This window comes from Wasmannia auropunctata, unplaced genomic scaffold (assembly GCF_000956235.1).
Source record: "Wasmannia auropunctata unplaced genomic scaffold, wasmannia.A_1.0 LD335690.1, whole genome shotgun sequence".
Classification (NCBI taxonomy): domain Eukaryota; kingdom Metazoa; phylum Arthropoda; class Insecta; order Hymenoptera; family Formicidae; genus Wasmannia; species Wasmannia auropunctata.
The window spans coordinates 118,602-135,563 of NW_012027200.1; the positions used below are offsets into that span (position 1 = coordinate 118,602).

At 40.0% G+C, this 16,962-nt stretch overlaps 2 protein-coding genes across 3 annotated transcripts in view; one reads left to right on the forward strand and one right to left on the reverse strand.

Moving 5' to 3' along the window:
- The window catches only part of LOC105456407 (calcium release-activated calcium channel protein 1-like), a 17,798-nt gene extending 3,704 nt beyond the window's left edge, over positions 1-14,094 (forward strand). The window contains exons 1-4 of one of the 2 annotated variants that reach the window (XM_011700402.1): positions 4,064-4,376; positions 8,032-8,231; positions 11,774-11,902; positions 12,619-14,094. In XM_011700402.1, the coding sequence (XP_011698704.1) occupies positions 8,064-8,231; positions 11,774-11,902; positions 12,619-13,146 (825 nt within the window). In that variant the 5' untranslated portion in view covers positions 4,064-4,376; positions 8,032-8,063 and the 3' untranslated portion in view covers positions 13,147-14,094. Of the gene's footprint in view, positions 1-4,063; positions 4,377-8,031; positions 8,232-11,773; positions 11,903-12,618 lie in introns of those variants that run through there. The other variant, XM_011700401.1, reaches the window with a different exon arrangement.
- On the reverse strand, positions 13,688-16,073 carry LOC105456406 (MORN repeat-containing protein 3-like). Its single transcript, XM_011700400.1, has 3 exons — positions 15,813-16,073; positions 14,983-15,275; positions 13,688-14,677 (listed from the first exon to the last, which is right to left on the reverse strand). The coding sequence occupies exons 1-3, from the start codon at positions 15,986-15,988 to the stop codon at positions 14,514-14,516; spliced, it is 633 nt and encodes a 210-aa protein (XP_011698702.1). The 5' UTR covers positions 15,989-16,073; the 3' UTR covers positions 13,688-14,513.
- Positions 16,074-16,962: the final 889 nt, after the last annotated feature.

Here is a 16,962-nt window from a genome sequence, read left to right on the forward strand (position 1 = left end):
CTCTCTCTCTCTCTCTCTCTCTCTCTCTCTCTCTCTCTCTCTCTCTCTTTCTCTCTTGGAAACACTCTCCTAAAAGCACCGTACTCCGCGTGTTCTTGCACGCGGGACTTATTTCCTAAATGCGCCGGGGGAGGTTTACGGTGCGATGTGGAAAAAGAAGTAAAAGGATAGGCCGGGGGGATAGAGCCATGAATAGGGGAGGGAGGGGGGTAAAGAAACGAGGTACGTCGGTATGAATAGCCGACTTGTCGTTCAAACTTATGAGCGCTGTGCGTATACGATACTTGTGTCAAAGAAGAGTCGAGCCTCGTGTATTTGTAAATTTGGTATCATCGCGTAAAAGAAAAAAAAAAGGAACTAATTTTAACCAAAAAAAAGTGATGCTCGTTTGCAATTACGTTTCACTATTATTGCTATTCACTATTATTACTGTTATGATATTATAAACTTATTCATATTTTTTCGACGATAATCATAAATGGAATTTGAAAATATCAGCTTTATATATTTTTTCGTTTCGCGGCTGTATGCATGTAAACGAAAGAGAATCTTTCACATACGATATTTTCACACTCCGCGGCACGATGTTATTGAGTTTGATATGATCAGACCTCGTTGAACTTTGGATATCGAAGGAGACGACGGGATCGTAACGTTCGAAACGACGGAATTTGTTTCAAACGCCATGTAAACAGCGCGCTAGCGGGAGACGAAACTCGGAAACAATAGTTTTACATGGAAGAGAATTTTCTAAATTTACGGATACGATAAATTTATAAGGTGAAGTGACGTGAAATAATTTCATTAGATTCGAACGTCTAATAGATGAGCTATTATTGATCGACTTTTTTAAAATTATTGGGTGGATCCATATATTTGTTCGGTTTTTTAAGGCTGAAATGAAACAAGTTTTTTTCATACAAAGGATGAATTTTAATCAATGATATATTTTCCGTTTTTGTTGATGGCAAGAGGTCATCAACAAAAACGAAGAATATATCATTGGTTAAAATTCATCCTTTATATGAAAAAAACTTGTTTCATTTCAGCCTTCAAAAACCGAACGAATATATGGATCCACCCAATATTTCATATATGATATTTAATCTTCATTCTTATTTAATCTTTATTGCCTTTACTAAACTGTAGCAACACTTTGAACTAGATAATATATATGTATATTTCAATTGCCAAATTTAAACTAGTGACTAGAATTTTTGGTATTTTTATTTGCGCAATTAACTGTGAAGTCATCAACCATGTGGTCTCCCTTTCAGCTATTCAAGCTAAAGCTGCTGTGTGAATGAGTAAATGAAACTTGATATATCTCTTCTAATCTGAGGAGAGAAGTCATTAAAAACAATTGCGAGGATGGAAGCTTAATGAAACACCTCGAGACCTCGTGAACCTTAGATTTGGAATACACTCTACACATATCTTGATATACATATTTGCAAGCTTTTGTTGTTCAACAAAGCACCGGCATGTTGTTCTAATGTTGAGACATTAAAGAATTATGAAATAAAATTGAAAAAATATTAGTCGAACTTTTCGATTTTTGCACACTGTATTCTGGTTTTTTTTTATTATTTTATTCTTTTATTCATAATTTTATCGATTCGTCAAACGTATTTAACATATTGAAATGTCGAATGTATATCTTTTTAGAAAAAAAAATCTCTTATACGCAGCCTCGAAAATTGACGGAACTTTCCGTATGTATTTCTAGCTCTTTTATGTCCGCTAAAATGTCCGTGCACTCGGAAAAATAAAATTATCTTGAAAATGATTATTCGAATAGCCGAATTAGCCGCATGCCGTTCGAGGCCACGTTAGACTAGATAGGAAGTCGAGTGCTGACATGCAGCTATTATGAGGAGTCACGAAAACATACCGTTTTAAAAAAAGGAGAAATAATGTACTTTTCACTCTGTATGTGTTAGAGCTTATAAATAAAAGCAGCGGGCACATGTACGTGACGTAAATGCACGTTTATGCTTACGCGTGCACGTCAGAAACAAGCTCGCGTAATTTACGAGAAAAATATATCGCGTCTATGTAATTTATATACGACTGCGTCGCACACGTGCCCACTTGATAAATGCTGCAGTTTCGTAATTTCTACAAAAAAAATATATGTGCTGCCAATGAACCTTGACGTCCCCAGACATCGAATGCGCGAATTTCGAGCTGTGCCATTCTCGTTAAAAAAGTGATCGCGCCTATAAATTGATTAATGCTGATTTAATTAAAGTTATTTGACTTGTGTCAAACATAAAAATTTGATTACGGTCATTATTGATTATATAACGTAGTTAATAATGCGTGATGATAAAATACGTAGCAATTGAAATGAAACTTCGCAATGAAAAACGCTTTATGTTTTATTTAAATTTGCATTATCACATCTTCACTGTATTTTTCATTCTTTTCTTAAATGATAGAGTTCTCTAAAAGTATAAATCTTAATGTTTCTATATATAGATAAGGCTAATGTTACTTAAAAGGTATTGACGGAAGAAATATTACGAATATTCATATAAAAGTGGTCTGTGAAACATACAAGTTAAAATGGCTTTAATTGAAAAAAATGCATATCTTGCGATGATAAGAAAATTCAGCATTATAAAATTTTATATGAACTTTAAACTTTATCTTAAAAGATATGAAAATATAGATAGAAAGGACATAATTTAATGACTAAAATTTGTTGAAACATTAAATTGAACTTAATAAGTTCAAGTATTTTTTTTAAACGATGACTGAAAAGTGTGAGATAAGTATCTGCTTATCTTTACTAATTAATATTGTAATTAATTTTGATTCATTGAATCCTTATCTTGTTCAAATGTGCAGTAAAATTTTCGCCTTAAAATTTTGCTTTCGCAGACACGGTGCAACATAGGAATTGAATTTACACGTCCACTGACATTTCCATGCTCTACCTGAAACGAATTCCGCGAACATGTCATTTTCCCGGATAATATTGTTCGTGATTTTCGAACTATTTCACCTAACAAACAAGAGAGTCTGCTTTTTGTCTCGTTTATTATTATTTTTTTTTAGTACTGCAAAGTGTAGCGTTCGCGACACGATCGAATCGCACAAATAAATCTCACGACGTGATATTTTGCAGAAACATTACGTCAACAGGAGGAATAATATGTTCTCATGATCATAATGATGCCTGCCTCATGAGCATATTGCATTTGTATAAAAGAAGGAAATTATTTTCTTCCTATGTTACACAATTACGTGAAATTATACTTATCATCTTATTTTCATTATCTTATCATTTTCAGAAATATATAGGAATACATTTAAAAGTACAAAGCTGCATAGGTTATTTTTGTGCGTATGATGGCTACTTATAATTTACTTCTATGTTTGCTGTCATTTAAATTATGTCAAGTGTTATTTAATGCGTGGCGTGCCGCGAAAAATGCGCGCGTGACACGCGCTGGATTTTTACAAAAATATCGCCGCGTATTGTTCAAGAATGCTGCTTATTTTTTTTATATCATCAATACATTATTTCGTGAATGAGGTAACGCGTTAAACTAATACATAAAATATGAGTTACACGGAACAGAAAATAATATACGGCACGGGAAGCACGCGAATATATAAGCATTGCTACGTCAAGGAAACGTTCGGTGAAACAGCAATAATAATAATTCATTTTATTTTCCTTTCTCTCGGAACGTGTCTTTTTACTACAACAATGCCGCTGTTGTAAAACTGGAGACGGATGGGGGGTTACATGTATTTCAAACATTGTGACTGTTTATTCAGATAAGAAACATGAATGAATGTCTCTCTCTCTCTCTCTGTATCTGTCGAGATATAGATCTGTATTGCCCTACAGTTAATATTATCCATGCTTACGTCGTATTGTGTCGGAAATTGTAAGAATGCCTTCGCCGCGATCAAACCATTTCGCGCGCGCACTTGACGCGTTGGCGAACGGCTGATCGTTCGGCTGATCCTCGGCCGGCCTCGGCGACGCTCGGCCCGCCTCGGCAGCGCTCGCCGTTGTGTTGTCGGACGTCGGCGCCGCCGGTCGCGCGTCGCAACGCCACTCGCGTCGGCTGCGCTCGTTCATCAGTGCGCGGCTGGTCGGTGCTCCGTTCGTGCTCGTTGTTATTGTTGCCATCCTCCTCGCTGGTGCGCGCGCGAGCGCGCGCTCTAAATTTCGAACGCGCGTATCACATCGTGCCGGAGTCTGCGTTCTGACGTGGACCAACGAGATGCGATAGCCTGCGGGAGGAAAGCGGGGCACGTCGAGAGGAGAATCCGAGAGAAAGAGAGCAGCGTGATCTAGTCCTCCGTTCATCATGATCTCGCGACGTTCGCCGATCCACGTCCTGAGAATGGTAATTTCGAATGGACGCTAATCCTCCCTTGTTTCTTTCCTCGTTTCGACTCCGATTTGTCACCATCGCGGTGTTCACGAATGCATGTTACGATCTCGTTGTCCTCCGCGGCAACTTTCGCCGATCGTGCGATCGCGGGAGAAGTTTCGCGTGAGAAGTTCGCGTGAGAAGTTTCCGTGGAGGATGATCGCGAACGACGGATCGTGTGTCATCGCCCGTGCGGTGCGCCCGAGTCTGCGTTAATCCTGCGATTTAATTCCGTACGCGAGCCGCAACGGCGCGGCGTCCCTCGGACTCTGTATTTTTAGTGATATTGGCACGGTGTTGTAACGGCGCCGGTATTGGCAACGGTGAACCGCGTGGTGCGACGCGGTGACAACGCGACAACGCCTTTATAGAGGCTTCCACGAAGAAGGTGAAAAGACACTCGCGGTCTGCCCGGTGGACTCACGCCGGCCGCGAATCCGCGACCGAAATTCGCGCCGCCTCTTTCTCGCCTCTATGCTTCCGTCCTCCGCGGCCGGTTCGCCGTCGTCCAGGCGGCAGAGTTATACGTATATCGCGATTTGTTGTATGTTGGTACACAACAGCAGTGGCGTAATCAATGCGGCGTGGGTCAAAGTGCCGATGTCGATCAGTAGATGCGTCTGCGATGCCAAAGAAAAAAGGAGGAAGAATAAAGAAAAAGAAGGATGCGGATCGTTAAGTTTATCATACGTGTCAATGGCATCTTTGTTTTATGCCTTTTAGACACTCGTCACATATATTACGCGTCTTATTACTAAAATCACTATCGAACTCGATGAATTAAGAAACATAATGGGACATTGTCTAAAAGAAAATCAAGAAGTGTCCTCAAGTATCTCTAAATCGTAAGAAAAACATTATAAGAAATTTATATAAATGTAAATTGATAACACAAGTGTAAAATCTACATAATTTGTATAAATATATAAATGTTTACATAATAGGAGTACGTAATATTTGTACAATAGGAGTGTATGTATCTTCATTATAAATCATATAATGTTTACACAAATAATATACAATAATTTCGACAAAACGATTGATTATACAACATTATCGTAAATCGTATAATTTTGACAATCGTATACGATACACGATAATTAAATATGAGTTCTTACATAACGGAAATGTACATGGAGATGTTCTGTTGCAAATTGTATAATTTCTATACTTGTTCGTATAATTTTACATGCTCTTTTACTTCAGTTGAATGAAGAGATTCGCAGATACATCGATTACGCCACTGTGCTCGCAACGGCGATAGAGCAGGATGATTGCACGAACACTAAGGGCGATTATCATCGCCGATGCGACAGACGCGATTGTACAAGCCGCTTTAAATGAATCAGCGTTTAAAATTGTAATTCCCCCGGGCAATAAAACGTGTTTGTAAATACAATATCGCCTGGATATGACTCTCGCGAGACGAGACGATCGGTTGCTGGTAGCACGAAGTATAGCTATATAAAAAATATAAAGTTGGTCATTACATCAATTGGCGATTACATCAAATCTATTTTTTTATTGTTTTGCTATCTGTCCTCATATTAATGTATCTTAAACAAAATAGACGCGCAGGTACTAAAAGATTAAAAGGAAACACAAGTGTAAGAGACTACGAGAAAAAGCGCTGTTGTATGATAAAATTAATATGGTTTTTATTTCTTCGTGACGTTTATTGATTATTATCGCCATTACGAAATTTCGACGGACAAACGATATTTAAGAACGAGAAAAAGAAGATAAATATTTACGCCAAATTTATCAGTCTCATGCAAGTTGACATTTCAGTTTCTGCATCATTCGCATTCGGTATAATTTATCTCCTGCTTTGAAGACGCAGAAACAGCTTCAAAGCAAGAGATATTCTTTTTTTAAATTTCAAAATAAACGCAGCATCATAGAAATAAAATAGAAACAATACGATATAGAGGAGATGACAGAAGAGTGTAAACGGACGTCTATATACATGTCTCTTCTTTTTAATACGACGAGAAATTAGAGAATCGTACATTAAGAGACAATGCATTAGCCTGCCAAGACCGCGCCTCTCGGTACGCTCTGATTATTTTCTGCCCCAACTAATCGCACGCTCAGATCGGCGATCCTTTTCCACCGGCTCGCCGGCTTGACCGAGACCGCTTTCCGGCGAGTGTGCATCACATTTTTCAACCTTGCGCGCGTGTTACAAGAGAGAACGCGTGCGTGGCGACGAAGCGGCATTAATTCACCGAGACGTTCGCCGGCCTCTAATCCCGTCGCGGATTTTCGATCACACCACTCCGGGTTGCTGCAATCGGCACGATCGGCAAATCGACAATCGCATATACGACTCGCGTGAGCCGTTCAATTGGCGCGATCGTTAAAGCAAATCAAGTGGCATGTCGCGTTTCGCGATACCGCACCGTCGGCAAATCCCCGCCGCGTTTTTCTTCTTCTTCGACCGTATGGATAAATTAAAAAATAATTAATGCCAATTTTTTTGACGACAGCAAATTGCTCAAACTTTTGCTCAAGCGATCTCACGGGGGGGGGGGGAGGGAGGAGGGGCTCATGAATAATTGTCGGAAAATCTTTATCAAACAAATTAATGTAGATTAACGATCGGCTGAGATTCAGCGTTGAACTCGAGGCCTGACATAGCGGACGAAATTAACGGTCGCGAACTGGCGAGTGAATCAAGGACATGTATATACATATATCTGGTTCTAATTACATTCCTTGGCGCGCTGTAATGTGTAGGACACTTCATGCGTCTTGCGCATTCCGCTTTTGTTACGCGTGGTTCCGTGTATCAAATTGATGTTCCGTGAAACGGAAAAAACGGAGGAAACCGGAGCCGTCATCTGCATGTTAAGCGTTGAGTCAGTGTCAGTGATAGTTTTATATTTCATTTCCTTCAGCGCGCGTTGTCGTACGTCGTTACGAATTGTCGTGGGAATGAGTTAGAGAAATGAAAGAGGGTATAATCAAGATTAATGCGATCTAAAATAAAGAGCGAGAAACTCTCGAATTTCTCTACGAGGGAGCATTACTTCTGCCATCTAAAATCAAGATATACATTTATTCGTGAGATCCAAAATGTATACATTTTGCAAAATGCGAAATGTAGCATTGTTTTCAATTAACGCTTAAGGGGAAGAAAGGAGATTTGATCAAATTTTGAAGGCGAAATTTGCGAATTTATTTCAGGCAAAGAAATAAATGAACACAGTTCTCCATTTAGGTGTTATTTACTATTATATTTAAGATGTAGAAAATTAAGTTGTAATTAAAAATTTATTATGACATAGAAGCTTTCTGTCATTAGAGCCCGAAAATTTTTTTTAATTAACTCCAACAATTCCGCGACTTTTAAAGGACCGGATAATCAGACCGACCAGTTCGTTTTGCTTGCGCGAACGTGTGATCGGAAGGTCGTCTTCCTATATTTACTATATTTGAGATGTAGAGAATTAATTTGTAACTGCAAACTTATAAAAGATATAGAAGCTTTCTGTCATTGTTCGACCGAATATTTTTTTCACGATTCCGCGACATTTAAAGCGGAACGATTGCGCCTCCGTTTTGCTTTGCGCGAGCGCGTGATCGGAAGGTCGTCTTCCTATTCATTCCGGTTTTGTTGCAGCTCCGGACAGAGCAACGCAAGGATCAAGCCTGATGTCCGTATGGTCGACCAGCACCGGGCGCAATTCATTGTTTGGCGCGGAGAGCGGCGGGGCGGCGCTCCCCACTTCGCACTTGCCGATCCACGTACACGTGGCGCACGAACACCTGCGCAACGCTGACGGCCACTGCTTTCACAAACCGTTCCACGATCACTGTCAGGTCGGTAGACTCGCCCCATCCTGATACTCCTCCGCGGCAGCAGAGATCCTTTCCTCTTCGTCCGCTCCGCGAGTTACGCGCCTGCACATGCATACCGCATTTCTTCTCATCCTCCGCTTGTGTTGTTCTGTGCTGCTGTCGCGTTGACTATAATATCCCGCGTCGTTTTCCATTAGTGTCATTACTATTCTCGTTCCCGGTACTCGTCGATTAATTCGAACTGTTTTTTTTTATTGATTTATTGTCGGGAAATCTCGCAGATTCTGATTGGAATGCTAAAGACTACTATTTCTCATAATGGCTAAAAACGATGTGTTAGCACGTTGAAATTTCAAGTTTTAAATGATATATACGCAATACAATGATACATGTACGAAATATGTAGATATAAATCGTAAATATCCACGTTATGTTTGCAACATTCAGATAAAACATTTTTTATTTCTATATAGTGATTATGAAACATTAATTTTATTTAACTTTTTAAAATAAATAATTATATTTATCTTTATTTACCATTTGTATTTTTTTTATCAATATGCAATATTGAGAAACACTTTGTATAAAAGTAGAATTTCTAAATTAGATTCGTTTTTTATTGCAAAGAATGGATTGAATAAATAATAATGAAAGAAAAGAATTAACCAGCGGACGCAATTCACTATTTGAGAACTATCAGTATGTAATTTTTTAAATCAGTGAATCGATCTTGCTTAAAAATAAAAACATTCAATTATTTTTTATCTCTCATTTCTACGTAAAATAACGCATTAAATTCGTAAGTTTTACTATAAATCTAATTATTACGCAGTTGCAGAAATAAAAGTAAAGAAAAATTGAAATCAACTTAATTTTTAATTTATGTATAAATGTACATTTTACGTGAAAAAAAAAACGTATTTGGTTGTCAATTTTGGTACGATGTAGAGAAATTGAATTGTTTAATAGTAAGATTACAACAGAAAATCATAAAAATATACATAAGATTTCTCATGATTCTAGCATACCTAGAACTGTTTTCATTGAACTCGTAATAATAGATCCGTTTTCTTCGTATTCCTAATATCACCTAACATTACTTTAAAGCAGGAACAATACGATTTTACAGAACTGAAATAAAATTTGATATTAATATGATTGATATAAATTAATTTATTTACATATACTTTATTTCGTTGTTTTATGAAGTGTAACATAAAATACACTGCAAATTTAATTAATTTAATTAATCGATAATAGTACTAATACTGGTGTACTATTGAAAAATTATGTATGTACCAGTATAAATATTTCAATTACATATTTGACATCCAATACTAGTATAAAGGCTTGCAGCGTTATGGTATTTAAAAAAAAATAGAAGCATTGCTGATACCAGCATGTACAGTTGCTAACGAAATTATTATCGACGACGATATCGAAACCCTGCTTTAAAATAATGCTGCGCATTACTTCGAATTAGAGCATGCGGTTGGTCGATCGAGCGCCGATGCGATACCGTCAGCCTCACTTTAATCTCGTTCAACGAGCGACAGATATGTGCGTGCCTTTTTAAAATTCTCTCCACTTACGGATTATACGTTATTTTTTTTTTTCGAACACCGCTGCAACTACATCTGACTTTGAGCGCGCAATTAGTCGCATATTCTTCAATGCTTCGTTCTGCATGTGTGTTACGTACTGATAATTATCCGGATGTCGTTCGTAACGATAACGTCGTAATACCGTACTTCCCATTTTTTTTCTTCTTTCGCATGCTGCAAAGACCTGCGCACGTTACCTTCATATACTCGCAATTCACGCGGCAAAGTGGTTTCGTCGAATGAACAAAATATTTCTAATATTATCGATATATATTTGTATGTAACATTCGACTGCATGATATTAGACTGTATAAATTTTAAATTACGTTATCTTACTAATCTTTGTTATGACAAGAAAATTTATGTGCATTTATTCCTTCGCATATTTGATGTGAGCTTATTGCGATTAACAATACACAATTAGATGATAAACGTATGTACGTGTCTACAAATATGACGCAAGGCACACATTCTCACCATACATCCTCCTTTTTATTTAGTCCCCTTATTTTTATTTATATGCACCCAACGCGTATGCTTCGCCGTGTGCGCTGATCACGCGTTTGTAATTACCTGTTCATTGTTCACGAAAAAAGAATTTGACGGAAGAAACGTGAATAATTCGTGATATGTATACATACGTGGACTAATGCGACTCGCGAGCGAGCGCAGATACATGAGAAAGTGCTGCCTGTGTATATGTAACATCGAGCTGTCCAAATACACAGATTGACATTGAGTATATCTCTTTCTTAGTTCTAAAACAAACAAGAGACTGCTATCGTGTGACAAACGTGACCCTTTCTCGCTCGCCAGTCACTATTTTCAACGCGTATCAAGACGCGAGCTGATTCAATGATACGTACGTTATAGGAAAAACGACATTATTTAATCGCGTATCTTAAGTTGGTATTTACTCATGCCGTATTTATTGATGTTTAAATCCAATCGTCGGACTTGAAGATAAAAGGTTCATACGAACCTGTGTGAAGAATCGTCAATACTTCGAAAGTATTTATTTTGCACATCTTGTGCGTCAAGATGTGCTTGCAAATGCCGCAATATTTTACACACGTCGTGGGAGCAGATTGTGCTTTTTACATGTATACGCTTGTTTCATTTTGCACGCGATTTATTACATTTTCATACTTTTGCATTATCTTCCATTTAACATCTCGCTATTATAGTATCTCTCCGCCTAGCCGGAAACCTCAATCCCAAACCGCACCGAAGATCGTGAATCGAATTGAGTAACATCTTTCCGGCTATGTGAAGCATTATATAGTGTGAGTCACAATAGTAAAGTTCCGCGTTAGTGCATGCATCAGCGCGAGTGCTCCCCCGAAACGCACGCATGTTTCCGTGCGTACGTGTGTATGTACGTGTGTATATAATGTGTGCGCACATACCTCTTCTTTCTCATGCCCGCCAGACAATCCGCAAGACGCACGCAGTCGATCTCGCATCTCGTATCAGCCCGCTGCACACTTCTCGCGTTTATCCACTCTCTAAATTTTCTGGAGTGAATCTCACTCCGCGAAGGAGCGAAAATACTGTCACTCGGCCAACTTGGGTGGCAGTATTTTCACTCGGAAAAATTTAGGGAGTACGTCTTTTCATTAATTTTCCTTATTATTTGTTTTCGTTCAGCACCGATTGGTTTTTTGTCCTACTACTGCGGGACTTTTGGCAGGTTCTCCCGTTGGCACCGACGTTGCCACCGATCTCCGGTACGTTTGCCTCACTTTCTTTACTCGTGCTTAAGCTTCCACGGGGAGCTTACCCCCTCCCTTTCCCCTCCCCCGTGAGGTCGTACGATCAAGTATCGAAGGCGCTTTAAGTCATCCCTTCCTCTCCCATTACCTCTCTGTGCGAAACAACGAGAACGCGATCGCGTCCTTCCAGCCTGCAGCTGAACTAATTTGCCATCTCCGCGTTTTCGTTCTGTTCTCGCCACAGTCGACGATGTCGCAAGCGGGGGATGGCCTTCACACGCCGGGCTACTTGTCCTGGAGAAAACTGCAGCTGAGCCGCGCGAAGCTCAAGGCGTCCAGTAAGACGTCGGCCCTGCTCTCCGGTTTCGCTATGGTAAGAGAACGTCGCTCGCGGCAGTGAAACGATATTTCTTCGTCGTATTCCCGTCCAACGACAAGTTTTTATCACGATCTCTCCACATCGACGCGCGCGTCCGCATCCTCCGCGATTAATTAATCGAGATAATACCGTAATAGAGTCCGTCGTTTTGTTTTGTAATCATTACACGGAAATGAAAAAAAATTCCCCTGTGAACTGAAGAGCATAATTCCGGAAGCGATTTGTATTGTTTTCGGACTGAACGAGCTTACGCGAATATTCCTCTATAACGAATGTCGCGCAAATAGAAAAATATCCACGCGCGCGTATAAAAAATTCTAACACTTATTTAAATTTTAAATATTTTTTTAAGCAACTCGCGCAATTTTGTTGCATATTTCTCAATAAATTTTATTTCTTGATCGATTACGCGGCGAGTCCCAGATCTTTAATATTTGTGAATCTTTAGCGTTTGTTACATGTATTAGACTACGCGTTTGGAGATTGAGGATTGCGAATTAGAGATTAGAATCCGATTAAAATGAAACGAATTGAAATTAAAATTAGCCGATCGGTTAAATTCTCTAATCTTCAGTTTCAATCTTCAATCCTCAATCTCCAATAGCGTAGTGTGATACGAGCTTTAACGATAGTCTTCGGGGATAGGCAGATGATAAATACGCCGAGAGAATTTCTCCGAGAGTAGACAAAGATCGGTCACTGGTCCACAGGTTGCCATGGTGGAGGTGCAGCTGAACCCCGAGACGAGTGTCCCGCCGGAGATGATGATCGCCTTCGCCGTGTGCACGACCCTGCTCGTAGCCGTGCACATGCTGGCGCTGATGATCTCCACATGTATACTGCCGAACATCGAGGCCGTCTGCAATCTGCACAGCATAAGCCTCGTGCACGAGTCGCCGCACGAGCGTCTGCACTGGTACATCGAGGTCGCGTGGGCCTTCTCCACGCTGCTGGGCCTCCTTCTGTTTCTGCTGGAGATCGCGATACTCTGCTGGGTGAAGTTCTACGACTTCTCCCAGGTCGCCGCCTGGTCGGCCTGCATAGTACTGATACCGGTGCTGATAATCTTCCTCGCGTTTGCGATACACTTCTACCGGAGTTTGGTCGCGCACAAGTACGAGGTCACGGTGTCCGGCATACGGGAACTTGAGTTACTCAAGGAGCAGATCGAGTCCACGGACGTGGAGGGCAGGAACGGCGTGAATTTCTTGCAGACCGGCGTAACGCATATCGTTTGAATATCGGTCTACGGAATTTTTCGCCCGCCGTTTCTGAGACCGGACTCACGAATCGAGCGTGACAAGAAGAAGTTTCCGCTCCGCGGAACGCGACGGGAGAGAGAGAGAGAGAGAGAGAGAGAGAGAGAGACAAAGAGGCAGAGATCTTTTTTCATGCCGACATGCTGCATTCGACGAGCGTTTCACGGCGACATTTCTCGGAGGACTCTGCCAGAAAAGGAAGTCTTTCGAACGTGAGCCACTCGAGGAACATGACAGATGACCGCCTTCTTCACATATACACACACACACACACATACACACATACACACACGATCGGCGCACACGCGCTGCAGATGTTAGCGAAGATTCGGTCAACAGATAAGATCTTCCTCCTCTTTTTTTTTTATACGCGTGTTCTCTGTGATGTAAATTAGTACAAGCGCGATGAGACTACTCCGTACGATGCCGCGCGATGCGAAAGCGTCGCGTCGGCTTTTAAGGAAGGAGACGAAGTTCGATAACACATCGTTGTATATGTAGGCAAAAAAAAAAACACATTCCTTCATTCGCGTCGCGACTTAAAAGGTAGGAAGAATAGTATGTTTTAAGGATATTACGAGACCCGCGTGTCATCTCTGTGCGCAGCGCTCAAAAAGCGATAATATACAATAGCCTGAATTATCGAGAGAGATGACGCGACTGGCGGATGTACTCGAATGTACTTATCTTGAAAAACGTGCTTATCCGAGAAACGCAATCGACTTTACAGTTCTTAAGTGTGTTTCACGTTTATGCCAAGACATGTTTCGGCAATACACGTGCAATATACGCTCTGCTACGTAAACTCGCCGTCGGTCGAACACACGAAAGTCGATACCTTTTCTTAAATACGCAGCAATTTCTTCTTATTCTTCGGCGCGCCAGGTACATTATTCTTAAATACGTGTAATACGTGTTGCGACTGCCGTAAAAAAAAAAATAAAAAAAAAATAGGGAGCGAAATATCGGAAAAGCGGCGACTCGGATGATGACGCGATATCGCTCGAGATTATTACATTTCAACAGATTCGCGGATGAATTTCACGGGAACGTCAATATCCAATTATTGTATATATCGTTTGGCGCGCGCGCGAAACGCGTTGGGGCGCGTGGGAGCGATTGCCAAAATAAAAAAAAAAGTACGTACGTACGAAATCACAGGCACGCAATTATATTTTTCCGTTCCGTGCCGCGTGCGCGCGTGATAGGCCAGTGAAAACGCTATGCGTGTACATGTTCAGATTGATCCGAGGAGAGACGTAAATGAGGTGACCGTGACGCAACAACGCACTTACGAGCGTATCGCCGCGCGGTCGTTCGTTATCCTTGGAATGCGTAATGTCGGATCATAAAGCTGGCTGTCGGCAGTCGACGTCCTCTATCGTGCTGCTCACGCAGACGTCGTTCTCCCAACGACCCTTCTGCACTTGACGTCTGTCCGAGTGATAGAAGACGCCCCGACCTTCCCTCTTGCCATTTGCGAACTGACCCTCGTAAACGTTACCGTTTTCTACGAGGATTTTTAAGATAAAATATTTATGGGGATTTCCGAGATAAGTACGAGAGGCGCTTTGAATAATTGATTGTGATTCAACGGAGTTCACAATTTTCGCGAGCGCAAAGCGAGAGCGAGATCAAACACACAGGCTAAGGAAGATATGTATTACACTTTTTCTTCTATGTAGTACGTAATTAAAAAGAAATTGACAAACACTTTTTCAGCTAAGTCATTCTGCGAGGTGGTAAAATTTCTAGATTCCACCACGCACGTCTATTATCCTATTTTTAATAACTTTTTTATTTTTAGTTAATAACCTTGAACGAACATCCCTTCTCCGTGGTAACGATCGTTCAGCCAGATGCCCTCGTAATAACCGCTGCCGCACTTGTACCAAATCCGGCCGTAACCATTCCGCTTGTTCTCCCGGAACATGCCCTCGTAGTAACTGCCGTCCTTGTACCAATTACTTCCGAATCCGTGCCTCCGCCCCTTCGCCCAGTCACCGGCGTACACCTTGCACACGTCGCCAGCTTCTGTCATCTTACTGAGAACGCCGTAACCATGCCTCAGGTCGTTATACCAGTCACCTTCGTACATCCAGCCGTGGCTGCGAAGGAACGATTCCTAACGAAATAGCGAACGAAACATCGGCAGCTTGGATGCACGTAATCTCGCAGATAAATAAGAAATTATGTAACATTGATAGGTAGCATTGATTATGATTTTAGAATTATGTTAAATCGATATGCAAAGCAGGCGTTTTCTGCGCTTTTATATAATTGTATATATTTAACATAAAAGAAATTAATAGCGAAACAGCAACCGGAACAGTTGCTCAGAACCGTGTGTATCAAGTCTACAAAATTTATAATTCTTTTTACATTTCTTTTTGTATCTCTTACGTTATTATAATTAAAACGTAATTGCAATTTTCTTAAAAAGGAGTGTAACTTACGTTCGTCATAAAAAAAATTAATACTTTTTGTGGAAAAGATTTCACGATTATCATATTGGAAATAATTTTTTACGCGTGTTTCGCTTGCTGATGTAGAAACATTAGATGAAGCGAAATTGAGGATTGTCTAAAAGTTAAAGTTAGGCACTTCGAGGAACTTTCGGGGGGAGCATAATTTTCGTGCGACACCTGTTGACTCCTATGCCTTTGCCGTCTCTCTTATCGTTTCTCCATTCACCCTTGTAATGCGCTTTGGCAATACGTTTCGTCGCGGGGGAGTATACAGCGTGTCGCCAGCCATTTCGTTTGCAAGCCTCTATCCGCCGTTCGCACCACGTGGCTCTCTGTGGTTGCAAGAACGGCATTGCGCCGAATATCCACGAAGGAGACCTCTTAGTCTGCCATTTCGCGAGCAATCGACTATCTTCACAGATTGAAAGATCAAGAAATAAAATTGCATAATTCATGCCGCATGACGCGCTATATATTGTGGCAAAAAAAAAATGATCGTATTCGTCTACTGTATATCATACTTTTTTGTAATGAATTCTCGATACACGTGCGCATATTCTCGAGTGTATATAAGGACGTATGTTCTCGAATCTCCTATATTTTATAGAAATTTTATATTTTATCTGATAGAAAAGTCAGAAAAGTAATAGCGGTATTATTAGCGGACATTTAAATCAGCTCAAAAACTTTTAATATATCTTTCATGTTTTTATCGCTTTGTTATATATTTTTTATTTTGTAAATTAAATCCGTACTTTATGTGCTCGAAAATGTGTATAAAACTATCATTAGAATTTGAGGATATTTTTTGTATTTGTTTTGTTTTTCTTTTTCTTTTGATTCCACTTTCGTATTTAAAGACTTTCAGTTTAATTATTTTTAGAAACTTTTGGAAATAATTAAACTGAATGTGTGAACTGTACGTATGTTCCCCTCTTCTCAAAAAAAGAATCGGACATGAAAGTATTAATTTATATGTATATATGATTCATTTATAATTAATTTATCCTTAAATTACATTTCTTTTCAGTTTTCGAATAAAAAAATGAGTAATTTTATTCACGTTGATGTAATATTGAATATTATTCGACAAGCTAGTCGTTAAATTTAATCGGCAAAATTCGCTCACAGCATATCTACACAATTTATTTTATCACTCTCCTAAATTCATCATTTTCTTCTTCAGCAGCAACAGAATAATAATTCTTTCTATATACGTAAATTCCAGCGATATTTTCAGTCACATGCAATAAAGTTAATCGCCGATTAAATATGAGAGTCGTTGAATTGAATTGCGAAGTAGCGCCTGTGCGTTGCGCGTGCGCGG

Excerpts from the sequence above, each read along its gene's own strand:
- LOC105456406 (XM_011700400.1), bottom strand. The coding sequence starts at position 15,988 with ATGCCGTTCTTGCAACCACAGAGAGCCACGTGGTGCGAACGGCGGATA. Across the intron at positions 15,276-15,812 it reads AAAGGCATAGGAGTCAACAG|CCACGGCTGGATGTACGAAG; the intron begins GTGTCGCACGAA and ends GTTCCTTCGCAG. Across the intron at positions 14,678-14,982 it reads AGAAGGGATGTTCGTTCAAG|AAAACGGTAACGTTTACGAG; the intron begins GTTATTAACTAA and ends AAATCCTCGTAG.